Consider the following 16,438-nt stretch of genomic DNA (forward strand, 5'->3'; position numbering starts at 1 on the left):
ACGGTACTTGTGGACTTTTTGAAAGGAATATACGGAGAGATTCGTTTTCGATGATGTTTAAATCTCTCGTAATGACGTGACCGGAAAGACCATATTTTAATGGAGAGTTTTTGCAAGAACCGCCAGTTGATTTGGCTTTGAAGTCCTCAACCTCGAGGTCCTGAATATAGCCGTTTATAATTGAAGATTTTGAAAGCTTCCATCATTGCTTTCACTTTCTGAGTCAGTTTCAATTATCATTTCTGTCTGCATCAGAATATTCACCATAATCACACCATTACTGTTTACATAATACTGAACTTGCTCGGGTGTTTCTGTCTTCTTTGTAGTGTAAACCGACTAGCTTTACTATCATCCTTCTTAATCATACAACTATTCCTGGACTGAGAACCTAGTTTGTTATGAGTGGTGGAGGCTTTGAAGGGAATTTACCTGCCATGACATTTGTATTTCTTCTGTTTATACATCTACTGCTTTCTGCACTGTACTTTGATGTACACGAAAGTATGAACTTCCATACCTAATGAGAACTACTACATTATCCTATCCTATCATCTAACTCAGACCTTTCTACGGAGTAGACCCTTACACCATTGCAATTTTTTCCCAGATGGTCTCGTTTGCTTCCACAAAGCCCCTCTCACCTTTTGAGAACATTATTTTATATGCCAGTTCTGCTGAATTTTATTAAATTAAATATTTACAAAGTGATCAATTTAAGCAATAGTTTGTATATGTGTAACATGTACAATATTTAATGTTTTCGGTTTCCGGTATGTGCATTGACGTGCGTTGTCGTTTTAAGAATTATACGGTTACATGGTTTTTAGATATATCTAAGTAAAATCTAGCCAAGTACCGAACTTACCGCATATGACCGACACTCTCACCTTCAAGTAATTTCTTGGCCAACTCACTGCTGGAACAAATAGTTGCGAGCCAGAATGTCAGCGTTTGACCCAAATGGTAAGAAATGACCGTTTTGTTCCATAAAATAAAAAAAAAAATTCGCAGTGAGCGGTGACACTGACAGTCACAGATAAGAAATCTGTAGTGTACCATTTAATCAATTATGTAAATGCAAATAGAAAAAGATGCTGTATTTTATCTTTGATAAATAGTTATCAACTTTGGGTCAACAATTTGATTCTATGGTGTCTGGCAGTTTAGCAAATAAATATCCTGCTTCTGAAAAAGTTGAAAATAAATATTCCTGCCTACACCTAGGCCTCCTAGAAAATAAATAAATTTTCTGACATGTAAAATTTCAAAAATAATTATTCTAACCCTTATGCCTAGACTGGCATTGGTGTCCCAGATCAGCATAACAAAGGTAATCCCATATGAGTTTAACCCATGGTACTATGACAAAGTTAATATGAAGTCCCTGATTTATAAAAAAAATCACTGAAAGTGGAAACAATACAGTAGCCATTTTATCATGTTTAAACCTATTGCATGCAATATTTAAATTTATTCCAATTTGTAGATATTTTAAAGGAGAGTTTGCTAATCTCATTAGTGATGTCATATTCACTAATTTGCATACATGTATCAAATTGGTTGGCAAATAAACAACTTGATAAACAGTTTTATTTGCAATTTATGGAACCAAAAAAAAATTTCAATCATTTAAAAAAAATGAAAAAGTTATGATGATTTAATGTTGATGCCCCATGCCACTTAATGGATTTTTTGGCAACCAAAACCAAATCACAGGAAAGTGATGACATCATGAAGGACTCTCCTATAATATATTTTTATAAGGTATATAATAAAATATAAAAGATATCTTATATCATGTACAGTTTGTAAGATATCATAAAAAGTTTTTCATATATCTTATAAAGTTTATGAGATATCTTATAAACTATATCAGATATCTTATAAACAAACTTTTATAAGTAATCTCATAAACTTTATGTCTTATATATTTTATAAGATATCTTTAAAAAAAGTAGAAGATATCTACTAAATTATATAAGATACAATGTATCTACAAATTTAAATAAATATAGATACAGCATGCCATATAAAACACTTTTAAACTGAACAGTTTTAATAAATATTAACTCCTTATGTTCAATTATCAATCTTTTCTTAGAGCATCCACATATAAGATTCAACCCACTGAAAGATGAATGGGTAACAGTTTCCCCACACAGAATGAAGAGACCCTGGCAGGGGAGGATGGAAAAACCTGAGGAAGAACAGATCCCTAAATTTGATCCCAAGAACCCTTTGTGTCCAGGAGTTACCAGGCCAAATGGACAGGTAACCATATTTACCGGTGTCACCCATGCCGGTTAACCATAAGAATTGAATTAGAGACCAAAGTAACATTTGTGTATTGTATGTACCTATGAAAATCTAGACTTTCGCAATATAATTCTTATACATAATAGTACTATATCTGTATTGTGCTCATATAAAAAACAAGCTGGCATGACTAAACCCCCTTGGTAAAGGTTAGTTTTACAAATTATTTTTTGTTCTCATTTTCAAAATTCCCAAAATACTTCAAAAAACACCTTGTTCAATCTGATTAAAATTAGACCAATCAATTGTTCCATCCAGTCACTCTATGTAGGCTACATGTACTAAATGGAACAATTGATTGGTCTAATTTTAATTAGATTGCACCTTGTTTAAAGCTATTACTTCATTTGCAACTACATTGTAGGACAATTTCTCTATTTGAAATCAAAGGATTACTGCTGAAAGACTTTCCTCCCTCACAATTAAAAAAATAAATTGATCAAAGGCTGAATTTAATTTGTTTTGGTGTTACTTAGTTCATGTTTTTATTGTTACTTTCAGATTACCCCAGAATATGAACATACATATGTATTTACTAATGACTTTCCTGCATTGTTAGAAGAAGGTCCTGAACCAGGTAATACTACAATTTAACCTGTGTAAGGCCAACATAAAAAATATCTTGGATTCTCATCCCTTCCTGACCAATTTTTCACCCTCCCAAAAAAATTATTTTGATTTTTTTTCCAATTTTGCACAATTTCTTTCAAATTGACAGAATTTTTCACTTAATTTTAAAAAAATAAATTCATCCACCTGCCTCTTATTTTGAAAAATGTTGGAAGAGAAACTAGGCTTTTTTTATGATGGCCTAAACTGAATCCTAAATAAGCCCAATGCATGGCTAAACAGGACACTTTTTGAAGGCCTTTAATAACAGTTTAAATGTATTATAAACCTGAATAAACCAAACACTGTTTAAACCAGACAAATACGGGTTTGGTTAAGACAGGGTTTATACTTTTTATTTGAATATTAAAGGCATAAATGTATTTTTTTTTGGAATACAAACTAAATTTGTTTTTTTTTCTCACCGTGAGAAATAAGTGAATGAATAGAAGTATCCTCATAATTAATTATCTTTTTAAATGTCTTCTATGGAAATTGATTTGTACATTATATTTATGGTAAACCATGGCATTTTTCTTATTTTCACAGTAGGAATTAAACTGTCATAAATATTTTCTTTGAAGAACTTTATTATACCCATCAGATGAACGATCGTTAACCTCAAAACTGCATGAAAGTAGATTTATAGTAGAAAATAGATATGGCGGGCAATTTTCTTGGTTATCAATAGCGTTTTTGTACTTGCTTATTATACATATTAATAAATGTTTAAAATGAGACACCAGCCATTTTTAAATAATAAGATAAATACAGAGGGGAGTATGATACATCTGTTTTTCAAATAAAAATATTGATTTTTGATTTTATAAATAAAAATTTTGCACTTGCATGAAAAATAATTCTTGCCCAACTTCAAATCCCAGGGCCCTCTCAGGATAAAAATGGTTGGTGTCTGAATTGTTGAAATAAAAACTTTTGGTTAGTATTTAATTCAAAAAGCAGACAAAGTTAATTACTGTATCACATTTTTCGGCTATCAGAACTAAGGTTAAGTTTCAATGGATCCATTTTCAAAGCATAGAATATTTGTTTGTTCTAGCTCCTAGTGATGATCCACTGTTTCAAGCTTCAGCAGGGTATGGAACATGTAAAGTCATGTGTTTCCATCCACACTCAGATGTAACCCTGCCAATCATGTCAAAAGAGGAGGTCCGAGCTGTGATAGACAAGTGGGCAGAGATCAATGTTGACCTTGGCAAAAAATATACCTGGGTCCAGGTAAAATTGGGTTGGAATCTGTAAAAGCATGATAAGAATTTGCTGGTAAAAATTGACCCTAGCAAACATATAGCATGAAATGTTAAAGAATAGTATTTTTTTTTATTATATAATGTATCTAAGGCCAAGTAAACTTCAATGGTAGATTCCCATCCAACTTTCACAAAAAATATCGGGCAGTTGGGAGGATTTTATTTTCTATTTTTTTATTTCTAACCTGGTACTACTAACTTAATTTTAGCTATATGAAGTATAGATATGTTTTATATCCATAGCCACGTCTGTTTCAGAGAAGAAACATTGTTAAAGTCACCAAGAAATGAAAGATTTTTGAGTTATAGTATCTCAATACTAGAAAATGACGCAAATTAAATCCTGATTTTGAAATTCCTGCCTCAATTTTTATGTTGTTGTCAATATTTAGGGGCTGGAGTGGATGAGAATCTACTAATTAATTTTATTTGGCCTTATCAGAAGTTTGATATATAAAAGAAAAAGGAAGATTTATTTTGAAAAAAGTACTGATATTATAAAATTGGTATTTTTGTGTTTAGAAACCACTAGGTTCTTGCCACTGCTGGTGAACAAAAGATCCACAAGGGTATTCATCACCCTACTTGTCAGACTTGTTTGACTCAAACTTTACCATAGATTATGTACCAAAATTTGCAGTATCACAAAATTTAAACCCCTAAAATTATGAAGCTTCATTCCTTGCATTGCATATGGTAGAACTTCTTGGTGCTAGATTTGTCTTTTTGTTCTGATATTTTTGAGTACTTCTTGTGCACAATATTTTTCATGTGTACAGCATACTGTGATTTAAAATATTTATAGGATTGGTACTCTGGTAATTGTCTCTATTAATATCTTTACAGTAAAATTAGGAACTAAAGAATGAAGTTCAGTGTTTAGTATGTTTCATAAATAGTATTTTCAAGAGTTTAAAATTTCATGGAGGGTTACTATCTTGCAGTGGGGCACAAAATGTTTTTCTGTACTTTTCAGATTTTTGAAAACAAAGGCAGTATTAATGGTTGTTCCAATCCACATCCTCACTGTCAGGTATTTTGTGTAAATGGTACATTATGGTATAAGCGATTTAATAGAGAAGGTCCTGGACATGTGGTCCTGGATTGTAGGTACCGGTATTTGATGTTCCTTCTTATCAATTTAAATGTATTTTGAACCTGGGTAAAGCAATTACCTGTCTTTACCAAACACATTTTTAATGAGGTAGACCTAGGGAAAGGGACACAACTCTTAAAAATAATTGGAATGTTTGTATTCAGCATTTTACATCAATCTTATGTAAGCATCTAATTAACTTGGATTCATTTTACTCTGCTTCAAATGAAAGCTGGAGAGGCTTTGGAGTATAATGTAAACATATCACTGACTTCATGAGTTATGTCCCTTACCCTAGGTCTACCTCCTTAAGTGTTAATCTCTGTAAGAATCAGGCCGTGGGTGAAACATGGCATGATAAAAAAACACCATTTTGAAAGTTTAATTTGTCTTTGCACCATCAGAATCAAGGAAAAAGACAATATTTTCCAAATCATTGAGTTATAATTTCATTGAAACTGAACCCTCTTTACAATATCACCCCCCACCATGCTAGTGGGAGTATAATATCATTTTAAGCAAGGAAATGGGCAACACTCTGGCAACTTTTGAATATTGTAACATTTGTAATGCCACAACAGAAAGTTATATCCAGTCAGTGACCATATATCACTTGTAAATAAATCAGTTAATGTATTTGACTGCTCAAATAGAAATGTTAGGGTATAAAATCTCTACAATCATTCATACAAAGACTGTTGAACAAAATTTAAGCCCAAGAAACACATTGGTGCCTCATAATTTTGTGTATACGTAATTATTTCAAGGTATGGGCAAGTTCATTCCTACCTAATGACCCATCAACCAAAAACAGAACACAAAAAGAATACTTACAGAAACATGGCAAGTCTATGCTGATAGATTATGTACAGAAAGAATTAAAGAAACAGGTAAGTGTTATTGAGATAATGGTTTCTACATACTCAAATATGTATACCTCATATGGTATTGTGCTTGTAAGACCATTTTTAGGTGTTGAAGGTTTAGTCTTATTTTGACTGTCTTTGTGTTTATGGAGTTTTGAACCTTTGTGTATGCCTGTCAATGATTGATTGTACTATGGTATGCAAATATCCATCTGCAACTTCAACTTAAGAATTGTGTGTAGTTTGAAGTTTAAAAACTCTAACAAGGAGTCATCCTACAACATCAACCTAAATAGACTTTTGTAGAGCTCTCCAAGCTGACAAAGGATGGTCAACACTAATTTTCCATTATCACTTAAAGATTTTAAGTACTTCTCTGTCTAAGAATCAGGCAAAATGTGTTTAAAGAGTGGCACATGAAGTAAAACTACACAGAGATTTTAATGCATTACCCAAGTATTTATACCTCATAACCTCAAGAAATTACTGTCAAAGTGTAAAGTTTGCCATTTTAAGACATTGATAGTTCAAATTTAGTTGAAATGCACTATGGAAATATGGCAGGAAAATTTTCACAAACTTAGCAGTCAAAAAAATATCTATATCACCAATGCTCCAGGATGAATTTAAATAGCTTTTCAGTTGTTTTCTAGATGTATTTGAATATATTTGAGGCAAAAAAGACCACATTGAGAAAATGATGTGCCACTCATTGCCTGATTTTTACAATGAATGGTACTTATGTAGAAATTGGTGACTTAACCCCCAAGGTCTAAAAATAGCAATGGTGGCCATGTTTTATGTTTGATCTTTCTACATAATTTTCAAAGTAAATACTCTAAGGATGCTGGTGACCAAATGTAGTAAAAATCTACTGAGTGGTTTCAGAGGAGAAGACTTTTTTAAAAGAATAGACAACAGAAGAGGACACCTGACAATGAGTGCCAGGTGATGGCAATAGCTCAAATGGCCTTTGGCCAGGTGAGACCAAAAGGGGGAGGGTCAATATTTAATATTTCATCCCATAATTTGAAAATGGCATGTTTGATTTCCTTCCAACTGTACACAGTAGTTTGTTACAACTGTTTGTAGGCCTGTAAACATTTAAGTGAAATTCCTATTTTTTCTAATTGACTCTTTAATATTTTTTATTGATTTTTTTTTCACATGTAGCAGCATAACTGCGAACTCATTGTACAGTCAAGTTCAAACTTTACATAATTGTTTCTTATACTAATTTAATGATCTGTATATATTTTTGAGAAAATTCTGTATTTCTAACTTTGTGAAAAGTCTAACACAGTACATGTACAATAACTTCTGTTTTGCTACTCAAACTTCTCTTTATAAGAAGTCTAATTTGATATAATTTGCCTGTGTTGTAAGGTTAATCTTTTGCATAACATATATACTAATTTTTTTTCCATCATTGGGACAGGCATACAATGTACACATGGCACAGCTATTTATTTTCAAATTGGGCTTCTACCTAAAAAAAAATATGAGGAAAAATGCTAGTAAACCAAAAATCCCAAAGTGATTACTTTGATAAATCTGGATGAGAGTAAAGCATATTCCTACAACCAAGCATATTTAGTCCCCGATAAGGGTAGGAAAAGGCCATTTAGACTTATTTTTCATTGATGAAAAACAGTGGAATATACTTACACCGATTCTCCATATTTTCTACAAATTTTGACTGCAAATTACACTCCATGGATTGATGAGCGTAATTTGCAGTCAATTTTTGTACTATGTGTGAATATCTCCATAGTACTTACATTTCACAAAGTTCAGGATTTCATGGATCATTTCCATAGAATACAGTAAAAATATCGATTGTCATCAAGTAGTATAAACAAGTTATGCATGTATGGACCAGGTCAGTTGGTTTATCTATGTTACTAAAAAATTTAATGTACTGTAGCAATTTAATCAACTTGTTTAATATACTACATATATACATGTAGATGTATATAAATGGGCATATGCTGTAAGAGTTTGGTTGCTGTACAATATCAACTTCCTGTACAAGTTGGAGATTTGGGTACAACATGCGCAACTTCATGTTTTTCTCATTTTTGAAATTACAGGAGAGAATAGTATTACAGAATGAACATTGGGTATGGTTAGTGCCTTACTGGGCTGTGTGGCCATACGAGACCATGTTATTGCCCAAAAGACACGTCCTACGTCTAGAGGATCTAACCAATGAAGAAAGAGACGGTGTGTAACCAGTATGTACCAGCTAGTAAATGTAGTGCTCCTGTTATTGCTGATGGGAACAAACCTAAAACTAATTTAGTTAGACTTACTATCTGTTCCATTCAGTGGCTGCATTTAGGATCTAACACTCCATTCCACTTTTTGTAAAAATGACCCTTTTCAGAATCTTTGTGTTTTTGTCTTGTCTGCTAGGAAAGTAGTGGAAGGCAAGACTAAGGTAAACAATTGCATTGGGGTCGCCAACATGTTAAGATTTTAATGTTAATTTTATTGATTAGGTCAGTTCCATATGAACCACTGGTGCTTGCTTGGTCAATTACATTTGGTTTTTAGTTGTATTAGCATCACTTGGTCACTGTTCTATATCCGTTATATATCTCATGTCTATTGACTTTTATATTTTTTTTTCTTTTTAAGAGTTTGTATGTTAAGTTTTCTGCTTAGGTCAATTTTAACATGAACTTCTTATACTATGTCAATGGTATTAAGTGTATATAGTTGCATTAGCATCACTACAATACAATTCCATATCTGTTTCATGCATATGGGCTCATAATCACGTTCAAATATTGATTAACAATGGCCATATACCACAGGCCAGACACATCTCAATGATAACATTTTATTCTCTTGAAATATTGCTTTTAACATTTTGAAAGCTAAAATCTGATTGGCTGTTTAGAAAGGTCATCTTAAGTTTAACATACTGTAATAAAAATGTATTATAGATACAAGCTGTCAAAAAACTTTGAGAACTACCATCTGTGAAAAGTTTTACTTTAAATGCAGGGCAATAACAAAATATGAATTGATAAAATCTAGGCAGTAGTCAAAAGGAATGTCTGTTTAACAAATGGCAATATCAGGGAAATACCTGAAAGTTTGAAACCACCTTAATGGTCACGACTTGGTACAGGCATTTCAAAATGAAAAGTGGGTTAAACCAGGTTTTATAGCACGCTTAAGCACCTGCTTTCATTACTGTTGATTATTTCCTGTATATTAACACACAAATGGGCAGCAAAATTGCCACCAGTCAAAATCATTAAAATCAGTATGAACATTAAATAAGTTAAAATGAAAAAAATAAATAAATACAATAAAAACTATGTAAACCCAAGTCATGAGCTTCAAAATAAGTCTTAGATAAGGGCTCGCAATAACCCTTTTGAAATTTTATTTACAATTAATTGTAAAATACAGTTGACACTAAAATGGGATTTTGATTTCTCTGTGAAAAAAATTTGTTGAAATTTTCTCCTTGAAACTGTATTTATTTGTAAGTCTCTTTTTTAGCTTTAGCAGATATAACAAAACAGTTGCTTACTAAGTATGACAACATGTTTGAAGTATCTTTTCCATACTCCATGGGTTGGCATGGTAAGTATTTTTTTCTTTATTATGTAAATATAGAAGACAGAGCCATGTAAGAGTCAAGTTATTTAAATAGTAATTATGACACATCAAGACATGGTTACAGATCACTGATGAAATACATTCAATGTACCTCTAAAACAGTCCTTATATGCTCATACTTTTAAAGTAAAGATACAGAAATGTAAAGAGATATATTATCATATGAAAGTAGGTTAAAAAACACAGTGATTTTTTTCTTCTATTTTTATTTCTGATGTAACCAGTATCAAATTATCTCTTTTCACAATGCTATCTCTGCTTTGGATTGTGGTTTTGAGCTTTCCAGTTTATGCATCAATATGGGAATCTTCTTTTTGTTTGGGAACCAAATTTTGTGGTTTGGTCTACCCGGAAAAAAACCATGAAATTGGTACCCCACAAATTATAGTACTTTCACAGTATCTTTGCATTAAATTTACAGTATCACTGACTTCTGGATTATTACATGTTCATAAAATTTAGTTTCTGGTCACAGTTCAGTACCTGAACCGATCCGTGCAACAAAAATTGCGATCGGTTATCGATCACCGATCAGTTTCCGGTCAGTCATTGATCCGTCAAACTGGTCCAATAAACTGGTGATCGCATCACGTGACCACAAAGAGGTCAATGTATTTTACGGTTTTTCTTGTTTTCTTTATTAATTTTACACATATTTACATAATGTAATAAATTTAAACATCAATATATACTTTTATTTTACATTTCTTTTTATTTTGAACTGATATTACGTCGTTTTATATAACAAAACTGCGATCAGCTCGGTCATCGATCTGTCAGTGATCAATCAGTCAATGGTCATCGATCCATCAAATTGTTGCACGGATCGGTTCAAGGACTGAAACTATATTTTCTTCCATTTAAGCTTACTTAGGCTTACATGGGACTTACAAACCATTGGGCTGTGATTAAATTTCAGTCATTTTACATTTTGAAGTTTACAGATTTCACTGGAGAAACTTATTGTCCTTCCACCTATTCTTGATTTAAACCTTTTTTCACTCTCTATGGTAAAATTAAAATTTTTACATGCTCCCTCTAACTTGCATGTTGAAAACTAGATTTTACTATTTTTGGTGGAGAAATAATGTAAACCACTTATCTTTGAATGGGGATCTAAGTGTAATGCTGTATCTAGCAATGGCAGGTATTTTAAAAATTATGACAGAATCTGACTTATTTGTGAATGTGAAAAAAAAAAAAAAAAAAAAAAACAATAAAAAAATTCAAATTGCAGTTGTTTACTGATTTCCTGTCTTTCATTTAGGAATTGCTCATTATTGACCAATTTCAATAGATACCCAGTTTGAAAATAATGAAACAATTTTTTCCCAGGAGCACCTACAGGAAAATACTTACAAGAAGACAATCATCACTGGCAACTCCATGCCATATATTATCCCCCTTTGTTGAGGTCGGCAACTGTAAGAAAGTTTATGGTTGGTTATGAAATGATGGCACAACCTCAACGAGATTTGACTGCAGAACAGGTATTTCATAAATACAGTCAAGACCTGTCTAAGCAACCACCCATGGCTGTTAAAGAGGACACAGGGAAAGTCTGGGAGTCATAATCCCCCTTTTTTATGTTAGAATAAAATTCAGAAAATTGAACAATTTTAGGTACTTTCAGAATTAGATTTTATGAATTCATGAATTCATGAATGACTCCCAGACCTTCCCTAAAGAGTTGCGCTCCTACACAATACATGCCCTTTTCATGCCACCTGTATTCACCAATTACTGGTCTTGAAGAAAGATTTTGATTAAATCATACCTTTTAAGTGCATTGTACATGTATAAAAAGAAGCACCTGTCTTATGTGACCTTTAAATAAGTCACCATTTCAAGAATAAGTAATAACAAGGCCATGAAATTTGGTAAAAACTTATGAATAATCAGGCGTGGATTCAGGGAGGGGGAAATATCCGGCTTGTGTTCCCTAAAATTTGGAAAACATTTTTTTTGTACATGAAATCTTGATTTTTCACAAATTCTTGATTTACTTGACTTAAATTCTTTCATTTTTTGCAGGGCATATTTCATCTATGAAGGTTTTCCATTTTCTTCAGTCCTGGGCAAGCTTGTCAATCTGACACCAAGGCCAGCCTTGTTATTCTTCTTGTTCTGTCAGTTTCCTCCAGGAGATTTTAGGTTTTCCTCGCTTTCGTTGTCCTCGTGGATTCCATCTCAAGGCCTGGTTTGCAGTGGTGGTTATCCTGGTCCATTTTCTCCTTTTGATTTGTAATTCTTTGGGAAGCTGGTTTGCCCTTTACCATATTTCTGCATTTGTCACTTTATTCTGCCATTCCATTCAAAGTATATTTCAGGAGCATATGGTATTACAGATTTTATGTTAGAATTAGAAATTTTGATCTTTGTGTTCAGTATATCTATTTTGGATTGCATTGTATACTAGTGATTCATCTCAGATAAAAATTCATAATTATGAATAAATTGTTATGTCCCCTAGCTGACATCCCAGCCACCAAAACCTCATGAATCACCCTGTCTGTCTTATAAACACAGCACCTCATAAACCATTCAATGGGTTTAAAAATGATATCAGAAGAAAGCCTTGCAAGGGAAGACAACCCAACTTCAGAAATGATATCAAAAGAAAGCCTTGCAAGGGAAGATAACCCAACTTCAGAATCTTTCAATCCTCACAGTCCTGGTTAGACCTAACTTTGGTGGTAATGTGAAAGTACTTTTGTTTGTGAGGTACCAATTTCATTGGTTTTCATGCGTGAGCCAGACCACAAAATTTGGTTTCTGACGAAAAAGAGAGTCCCATTGTTGCGTATACTGGAAACCTCAAAACCATGATTTCAAGACTCCACGAACTTGTGTATCTTCCCTAATCCATGAATATTGGGTATTCACGAATTAAAGTACTTTCTCAATTTATAATTTGTGGGTATGTTCTGGTTTACACATCTCTTTATGTTTTATGGTAAAACCACTTCCTTTTTTGATGTTCAAGTACCATTTAAAAGAACAATTTAGAAACTGTTAATGACTGATAGAAGTGATTCATGGAGCAGAATAACCCAACGAACAAAGAATGCTTTTTAAAAGCACTCACAATATTTTTACAAAACTATAGTCCTTTCTGTATTCATATCTGCATTTTGGAGAAAACCATACATTCATCTCCCACATAAAGTAACCAAATCAAGAACCATAACTCTTACAAAGTGCCTATTTCAATCACAACATATAATTTTTTTTTATCTCAAAAGTGCAACAACCAAATGACAAAAGTAGACAGGTCATGTGATCTGTAACTGTTTCTGAATTAGAAATCAAAGTGAATTTTGTAGGTGTAGAAAATGCATGAATTACCTCAGTATTGACTGATTTTTACAAAGACTGGTACATGCACTTAAATTATATGTTTGAATTATTTATCTTTTCAGGCTGCAGAAAAACTACGGAATCTACCAGATATACATTATAAACTTAGATGATGATGTTTAAATTTAGTAATTGCTAGATTTTGAGGGAAGAGCATTTGTTTTTTGTGAATTGTGATGACTGCAAGAATCTATATAGAATTATTTGAATCCTTTAATTTATTGTATTATGATGGGTCATGGCAGTAGATCTGTATGCAAGACTGTTCTCAATTTATTTTGTGATGTAGACTTTTCTAACTAGTACTGTGAGTGTGCTGTATTAGGAGATATTTTACTTTGCGTAGGGACCTCAGAGGCATTACAATAAGGCCAGACTAGACATCACAAATTTCTAGAATAGATGGAAACAAGAATCTCAACTTATTCTTTGCTGAATTAATTGCAAAAAGATGGAATATTCATTTGGGAATTCATTGCAAATAAAATTGGATTACATGTTGTTTAGGTTTGTTTATAATATACTCAAAAAAAGTTCAGTGCCATGTTTAAACAATCCTTTTTTTTTCAAAATAAATACAAAATTCAAAGAAGAACATTACAGAACTATAATCTGATATTTTCTATGAATTTAAATGTATCTACATTTTATTCATTTTGAAAAAAAAAAATTGGTTTTTTTTAAAAGTTGCCCTTAATTTTTTTTTGTTGATAATCAACATAGTACAGTCCTGATCTTGGGCGATATCTGAAAATGAGAGGGCTACTTCACTTTACTTTTGGTGTCATTTTAGAACAAAGTGAACAACCTCAGGGCGGCTATTTCGCTCAAATCACCCAGTAGCGTGAGGTTTTAATTTGCTAGCTGGCTGAATGTTTTGAACAACTAAGATTTTGAACATGAACCAGTTCAGTATTTTTTAAAAAGATTTAAATCTTCTTTTCTATAGATTTTCAAACGTTTCCAATAAAAATGTGCTGTAGCTATCATCTTGGGGTAAAGTCATTTCCTTCCCATAAGATTCACCTACATGTCATTTTCAGTTCATTTTGGTACAATTTCAAGCTTCAGTTGCTTTATTAAAAAAAGTTTGCTTTATAAGGAATCATTTCATCTGTTAACCAGTGCACAATAATTGATAATGAACAGGAAGCCAAGTGACCAGGATAGTGTCTACAGAAATTTTTGTTTGATCTTTTCTTGTCAGAAGAATGAAGAAACTTTCCATAAGAACACCATGCTCTGAATTGTATAACATTAACCAAGTCATTGTTTCCTATTTGGATACATGGTGTGAGGAAATGTCTACATTCAGGATGCCTTCTTTTTTTAAGAAAAGAAAAAAAAAATGGTTCCTGCAGGCAACTTTGGATTCCTTGACAAAGTCAAACTCTTCATTTTAACTTCTTGATATTTCTGGTTCCTTTTCAACCTATCAGTCGAACTGTTTTCTATGGTAATGTATATATAACCATGCCATACCTCAGGGTTACTTAAAATCAGGGAATACAGTCATTTAAACAGGGATCAAAGCGGGTTGTAATTATAAATTAAAAGCTTCACAGAGTGCAGCATGGAACGCACACAGGTAGTTAAACTCTGTTCATTTGGGGCAAGTGTGGACAAGATAATAGTTTTTGACACACTTAAGCGTAATGACTGTCAATTCATTATGGACACAATAACTGGTTTTTATACAATATTTTGAAATTCAATTTAAGTAAGAAGTTCTGCTTTCCTGGTTTTTTCATGGATGCTTTGCATCCCATTATATCAAAAACAGTAAAAAGTAGAGTATAGAGGAACAATTTACAAAAACAACTCATTAAAATTAGATGATTTTTCTTTAAATAGTTTTTAAACCCTGTCTTCCAAAAAAAGATGTTTTGGGTCCCTTTGAGCCCTTGTTACTCAAAAACAGTGAAAAAAAATTCCCATATTGATTGAAAAATGCAAGTTTGGACTCCCAGATGGAATTCAATGAAAAACAATTTTCAAAATTGGACCGGATATTAAAAAAATAAACAGCCTTCGTTTGTGTGGCCCTTTGACCCCTTATTACTCAAAAAACTGTATAAGGTGTCTGATATCTGATTGACTAATGCAAGCTGGAATTTTATAGGGAATAATATATATTTATTTTTAAATCATAAAAAATAAGACCAGGCTTTGCGGTATGTAGGCTGAGCATGATACGACCGCAGTGTTCGAACTCAGAACAGTTGACGCAATATTAGTGTTAGACACACTTTTAAGAGCATAGAAACTTTACAATACAGTATGGACACAATATAGCAAAAAATTTGATATTCAATTAAATATTTTCAAAACTGGACCAAAAATTAAAATAGTTTTAGGGTGTAACCCCTTTAATCGAAAACGGTAAGAGATATCTGAAATCTGATTGAAAAAAAAGCATGCAAGGATTATGATAATCCAATAAGATAAACTAAAAAAAATCTATGTTGTGAAATAAATTCAAAACATGACTTCAACAGGAACAGATTGGCATCTGAATAATAAAAATCGGATCAATAATTAGCTTTTCCTCTCAATTCTAATGATAACACCTATTTTCTATTTTCCCGCCCTATAGCCTGCCCTAATTTCCAAAGGGGATATGGCAAAAACCTCTATAAACTATAGGATCCTCCGCCATATCTATTTGGAACAAGGTATTAAGATTTCAAAAAGATCGGATAAGTTGTACTTAAGTATAAATTTCGTAAATAAACTAACGTTAAGGGACGACAACGACAGGGTTTTACCGTTATGCGACCGAAAAAAAATTGCAGTCGTATAAAAAGTTTATTTTTTAGGATGTAGTCCCACTTTGGCCCCTATAGACTGACAATACTCAATTTTTAAACCCTTTAAATAACTTCAACACAGAAGAAACAAATAAAAAAAAAAGAGAGAATTGTAAAAAATGAAGAGAAATAAGCTGTCTACATCTATTTCAGTGTTTCAAATAACGCCTACGTGACCCATTTCCTCTAGCCACAAATAACAAAATATACATTCTCGTGACTTCCGGTTTACTACAACAGAAGTTATCTTACGGTAACAAAAACGACGACAGCATCAAATTATTATAACCGCATTTTTAGGGTCGCATATTAATTACCTCTGTAATCATTAATAATTCAGCAACAATGTTAAATACAGCCCAGGGTGCATTCGAGGAAAAAATATATAGATCTTTAATATTGTAGCTGTCTCTAGTTTGTAGACCACTGGAGCAGTGTGGTTATAGCACACATTTGTTTCAAATC

At 32.5% G+C, this 16,438-nt stretch overlaps 1 protein-coding gene across 1 annotated transcript; it reads left to right on the forward strand.

Moving 5' to 3' along the window:
• Positions 1 to 845: 845 nt before the first annotated feature.
• LOC148621169 (galactose-1-phosphate uridylyltransferase-like) lies at positions 846 to 13,665 on the forward strand. The gene is made up of 10 exons (XM_088575289.1): positions 846 to 966; positions 2,105 to 2,274; positions 2,821 to 2,896; positions 3,989 to 4,167; positions 5,176 to 5,232; positions 6,063 to 6,185; positions 8,255 to 8,387; positions 9,684 to 9,767; positions 11,139 to 11,293; positions 13,226 to 13,665. Exons 1-10 carry the CDS (start codon positions 945 to 947, stop codon positions 13,274 to 13,276), a joined length of 1,050 nt encoding a protein of 349 aa, XP_088431415.1. The 5' UTR covers positions 846 to 944; the 3' UTR covers positions 13,277 to 13,665.
• Positions 13,666 to 16,438: the final 2,773 nt, after the last annotated feature.

Source organism: Perna viridis, chromosome 3 (genome assembly GCF_037379345.1).
Source record: "Perna viridis isolate PV_CMFRI_1.1 ecotype Kerala chromosome 3, ASM3737934v1, whole genome shotgun sequence".
NCBI lineage: Eukaryota > Metazoa > Mollusca > Bivalvia > Mytilida > Mytilidae > Perna > Perna viridis.